This window comes from Cryptomeria japonica, chromosome 4 (assembly GCF_030272615.1).
Source record: "Cryptomeria japonica chromosome 4, Sugi_1.0, whole genome shotgun sequence".
In the NCBI taxonomy this organism is placed as follows: Eukaryota; Viridiplantae; Streptophyta; class Pinopsida; order Cupressales; family Cupressaceae; genus Cryptomeria; species Cryptomeria japonica.
This window is the reverse complement of record NC_081408.1, coordinates 190,576,736-190,582,735: the sequence shown is the minus strand read 5'-3', so window position 1 is coordinate 190,582,735 and position 6,000 is coordinate 190,576,736. Positions and strand designations below refer to the sequence as shown.

The 6,000-nt window shown below is 39.1% G+C and overlaps 1 protein-coding gene across 1 annotated transcript in view; it reads left to right on the top strand.

Annotated features, from left to right (window-relative positions):
- The first annotated feature begins 275 nt into the window (after positions 1 to 275).
- LOC131027784 (mitochondrial intermediate peptidase, mitochondrial) overlaps positions 276 to 6,000 on the top strand; it is a 200,883-nt gene continuing 195,158 nt past the window's right edge. Inside the window, exon 1 of the mRNA XM_057957872.2 lies at positions 276 to 842. Within this exon, the coding sequence (XP_057813855.2) occupies positions 577 to 842 (266 nt within the window). The 5' untranslated portion in view covers positions 276 to 576. The remainder of the gene's footprint in view (positions 843 to 6,000) is intronic.

Here is a 6,000-nt window from a genome sequence, read left to right as displayed (position 1 = left end):
CAATCCGTACTGTCGTTTTGGAGCTAGAATAGGCGTGTCTTTAGTCAATCCATATTGTCGTTTTGGAGCCAAAATAGACGTAGCCATCTGGAATGGACGTGTCTATTCTGGCTCCAAAACGACAATATGGATTGACTAACACGTGTGTTAGTCGCGCGTTTTACACCGTCGATTTTGTCCAAAACAACCTATATCTTCAAAATTTAAATATATACTTTTAACATATTTATTTTAATATACAATCCTTTTCTAGAGAGAAAAATATTAACCTAAATTCCCCATAGAAATAACTCTTGTAAACCACTCCGCTTTAATTCTGCAATCAAAAACCTACAACGTATCGAGAAGAAAATCCCTCCACAAAATTCAAACTTCATACACATCTCTGCAGTATGCGGCATACCACAACAGCAAACTCTCACATATAATCAGTGAAGAAATAACCAGACTTTAATCCCTCGCGTGTATAATCAGTCCCAAGACAAATATATCAAATATGCCATTAATGATGAACACACAGGAACATTCATTACAGCAACTAGGAATTTTATGAAAACCTCTTGAGGTTTCAATAAGATGGCGGCGCAGATTTTGAAGTTATCGCCCCTGTTGAAGAATTGCAGAAAGAAAAATGGTTTTCTTCATTCAATTCTGAGATGGAATTGTAGTAGGCGTTTTGCTTCAAGTTCAAGTACCGAAGAGGCTGCAGAAACCATCTCGAAAGGCTTTCATAATGAAGTGAAGTCCGTCCTCAGGACGACCGAGGTGTCCGGACTTTATGGACTTGATGCACTCAAGTCTGCCAAGGGTTTTCAGACATTTGTTCAGGATGCCATAGAGAGGTAAGTGACGTGTCTGTTTCGAAACTTTGAATTTTTATTTCCAGTTTATTTGCAGTGTATCATTTTGCAATATTCTTCTGGATTAAACTGCATTTTGGTAGCTTAATTTGTTTCCGAAATTTCCGGTCTTCTTGCTGGACTTATTCTCTGGGAAAGGATTAAAGTCGGCGCTTGCAATCTGTGGAATGGATTAGCTCAGTTTTTATTTTTCGTGTGGGAAGACCAAACAATCCACATTAAGGAGCTAGTAATGCAGCAGTAGGGGATGCCGGGATGCTAATCGGAGAAGGTTGTAGGATGGAGTTTTAGCTGGTCCATGGAAAATAATCTTTCTATTCTTATTTTGCTTAATTTTTTGTGTCTTGAAATGCTGCAAACATATCATTTAATAAATGCAGCCATTTTTCTTTTCATATAAGCTTTTATGTGGTCTCTTAGGGCATGTTTTCATGCGGTTGCTTAACTTATTTTGGTTAGCAGCGACTGCTCATTTTTTTTAGAAAATATTTGTGGAGCTGGCAGCTCCATGACTATTGCTTATTTTTAAGTGACATCTTAAAATTGGCATTAATAATATTCATAAGAATTTGTGCATAAGAAAAAAAAAAATAAAATGAAAAAAAAAAAGAGAAACAAATTTGTGAAGCCATGTGACATTTTTTTGGGAATTAGCAGTTGTTTATTTCCAGCCCCCCCATTTCCCATAGCTTATTATTTTCAATTCCTAAATAATAGCTGCTCCACTAAAATAGCAAAAGATTCTAAATTATCCATTCCCAACAATTTTAAATTTGCGTGGGAACATTGAGGACCTGCAAAAATATAACCGAAATCATAACAAATTATTATGTGCCTGGCCTTAAAGTACCTGTTCAAATGTTAAAACAATGAATATATCGATGTGCATCCATTAAGGACCGTGCTTGCCAAAATTAAGATAAAAGATTGCCCTAACTATCAAGCCTAACTACTGGTAAAACAAAAAACAACATGCTTTAAATTTAGGAAAACAACGTGTAATACAAACTATCATAAGTGTGACCATTTGAACCATTAACCACTCAACAAACAAACTATTAGGTGTGATTCGAAATCGATTGGTCATAATCATCTGTAATCCCTGGAATTCATTTGTAATTCCGTTGTATGGTGTGTATAACCAAACAGACACCAAACATGACCCAAACACTTGTACTTGCGCTTTGGAAAACAAATACTCAAACACAAGTCTAGATTGATGCAGGCAGGATAACATGGTTGGAGGAAAATGAAGGACGCTCCGAGGATGTTTGGACCCTCTGAGAAAACAACTGGAGAAGGTGAATTTGGTGCCCCTTGTAACAGTCTCAAATCGGCTAATTTGATGTCAGACAAATATTCCATGCAGCTGTGGCCATCACCAATTTTGCCTTAGAAACAGCAGAGAAAGTCCAACAACTCAGAGCAGATTGTTGGCATTGAGTTGTCATTGATGTCAACCGGTATTGTAGGTTACCGGTAGAGTGTGTCAACCGGTATGAAGAAGATTGAACTGGCATAAAGAAGAAAAGGATGTTCTTAGTTGACGGATGTTATCACCGGTATGAGGTGAGATGCAGGTGTGTGTTGGCACGCTTGAGTGATAACCGCTAAGGCATCAAACGGTATGAAGGTTGGCTGTTTGTTTGTGATAAAGAGGCGGAATGTTAGATGAATCACAACAACATTCGGTGAGCTGCACAAAACGAATGGCATGGAGACATACTGGAAGGCAAGATGAACTATCAGTATGATGTGTTGCCGGTAAGAGTGATTGATCAGTGTGTTGGTCATACTGGTAAGGTTCTACCAGTAGAAGGGTTTCCTGGTTGTTTAAGTTTAAACTGACCCTATGTTGGTGAGCTGAATATATGCTGATGTGTCCTTCGTGGAGTTGAGGTGGAAAACATGCAGAGGTTGATGAAATGTTCATCAACATGGTTGTTTGTATAGCAGGTGGTCAATAAATGATAAAACTGCAAATCACGGGTTGATGATAGACTGATGCGGCTCGAGGAAGAATGGACGACAGAGAATGATCAGGTAGTTGCTGGCTCTGTGATCGAGGTACGAAATCCGATTGCAGATTGACCTTCAGTTAGAAACAGCTGGGTGAAATGAGGTCGACAAAGATCAAGGTCGTAAAGTAGGGTGAAGTTTGCTATTTTTTGCAAACATGCATTGGATGAATAAAAAAATGTACAGATGCATCTCCCCAAAGCAGGTGAGCGATCCAAGGTAGATCGAATTAGATTGGATACAGATTTGGTCAAAGGAAAGAAACCCTAACCGCCTGAAGTTTGAATTGGTTTTTGACGGGAAGACTTGTTTATAAATATACAAGTCTAAATCGATGAGGTTGCTGCTGCTAAATGATATGTGATGATGTTGGCGAATGAAAGCAAGGCAGAAAAGATTGGTTGAGTGAAAAACAAGAAAAATCTTAAGTGACTGTGAGTTGAAGGAGAAACCGGTAAGGTGTGTGCAAACCGGCAGAGAACGAACCGACAGAGAACAAACTGGCAGAGACAGAACTTGGCAAAGGGTGGGCAAGTGTGAAGTGAATCCAACCGTCAAAGGGAGAGAAGTTTCAACAGAGTAAGGACCAGCATAAAGGCAGTGTTGCAGTGTGTGTGGAGGTTTCACAGACCGGTAGGATTGAAACCGGTAGAGCAGAATATTGGAGGGTTGCGAAACTTCATTTGCAATAGGGAATTTACTTATATGTTTGAATTTTCATATTGTCTTCATTAAGTAGGTGCTTAGTGCAGGGGTTGTAGCTCCTTTAGGTTGTAGCCTATAAATTGTTCAGGGGTTGGTGCTCCTTTGAGTTGGTCGTCATAAATTAGGGGTTGGTGCCCTAAAATTGTAATCACATCATTTTCATTGTGAGGCTGGATTGGAGCAGAAGATCTCCAACAACTATTTTCACCGAGGTTTTTCCCACATTGGGTTTTCCTCGCATATCTGGTGTTGTGTGACGCATTCTTGTGTATGAGTTGTATTGATTTTATAGCAAATCCTTTCACACACTTAGTTTGCATTGTTTGGTTTACCGGTCAACACTCTGTTTGTTTTATATTGTACTGGTATATCCTTGATTAGAAAAGAAGTGTTTAAATCACTGATTCACCCCCCTTCCAGTGATCCATTGTATCCAACAATTTGTATCAGAGCCTAGGTGCTCTGTTTTGTCAAAATGTTCTCTAGCTTGGGTAGATCCTGTCAAGTGTTCACAATGGCAAGAAATGAATCTGCCTCCTAAAAAACTCCTATGTTTGATGGTGTCAACTATGCCTTTTGGAGTAGAAGAATGGAAACCTATTTGTCCTCTCTAGGTTTTGATTTATGGATGTCGGTTGTGAATGGGTACTCAGTCCTGTTGACGTGTCTGAAATCGCATTACTACGGTTCCATCCGACCAACGCAGAATAGAATACTAAGAATCCTATCCTCTCTTGAAATAAGGAAATCCCTAGTGCTGTTTTTTAATTGATCAATGGGGATTACCTCAATGTTTCGGTTGTCAGGTCTTGACTGCAGGATAGCTTAGTGGTTTGATGTGTTTTGCTGGAAACTTAAAGGGGACTTAAGGTTAGACGGACGACTTTGAGCGAGTTCCCTAAAGTTTAATAGTCCTATGTCATTTGATTTCACTTGGGTTGATACTATCTCAGCTTGATTGTATGGTTTCTTCTTGATAAAAAAAGGGGGAAAAAGGAAAGGGGAAAAGAGATAGAGAATATCTAATTAATTTATCTAAGATAACATATTCAGGAAAACAGACAGAAACCTCCAAAAAACCAGATTTAACATTATTAGCTAATAAAGCACAATGTTGTAAAATCTAGTGCAATCTTCAAAGGGAACTGAATTTTCATGCTACTAAATATAAATGCAGAGTTTGACATCCATTCACTTGATGTTTAACAACCGAACTAAGCACACAAATGGGTTAAGACTAACCATGCAGGGGGAGTGACAATCAACCAATCCTTAATGGTATGAACACCAAGGCTTCTATCCAATATTATCCTAAAAATACTATCTGAAAACAAAAGACATAACAAGAATATTAAATGGTGAAGAAGGAGACCATGCACTCACAAAGAAGTGAAACAACTTTAACTTTCATTAATTTTGCATGAATTTCGCCAGAGTTTCAGCAACAATCTTAGACTTCTTACCAAAAATAAGGGAAAACCAACCCCTTTAAATAGAGTTTCAAAATTAGATGAATGGCCAAGATCAAAACAAAACAAGTGGCCCAAATTCATCCATACAACATAGTACCCATGCCCATAAATAGGGGCAAAATATCAACAACCACCAAATGAGGAATAATAACTACCAAAAAGCAGCTCAAAAAGTGCACATGCACGGAGCTCAAAATTTACAGCTGACTTGGCAGTTAGACATGAACTTTATGGCCAAAAAGTGCCTTTTTTTAGATTTTAAAAGAATTATGCACTTTATGAAGGCACTTTTTCTTTTCCTGTTGTAAACCCCTCTTCGAGAAATTCATCCTCGACGTGCAAATATTCTTTCCAGAGGTCCAGACTTGCCGCACGTTCTGCTCGAACATATTCTTGAAATCTAATGCACAGCTGGAACAACACCATGAATTGAGGCATAGGAGGATGGCGTATTTTATAGTGCATGCCCTCCAAATGACGATCTACATGCTTTAACCCATCCTTCCAGTTGGACCGATGAGCTTCAAAACATAAAATATCTGAATGCAATCTACTAGCAAAACCCAGGTCCTCCATGGAGTAGGCGACCCTATCCGTTCTCAATCTATCCTCCCAGTCCGGCTGCACTATGTCATCGGACAAACTATTTTTCCAGCCCAAAACTATTGATCGGAGGATCCTCCCACCAAGGTCCCTCATGTCTTTCAAGATTTCCTCGCATTCCGTCTGCTCTTTATTAATGGTATCTTTTGTTTCACTCTTCATGGTGGCGGTCTAGTACCATTCTTTAAAAATGCTGATGTCATAGGGATCTAGGATGGCGGACAATGTAAGAATCTGTGCATGGGTCCAGAAAAGAGCCTTCTTGAGGGGAAGAGTTGTAGCAACGACCTCATGAACCCTGAGGCATTCCCTCTTTACCTCGAACAATTTGACCAAAATGG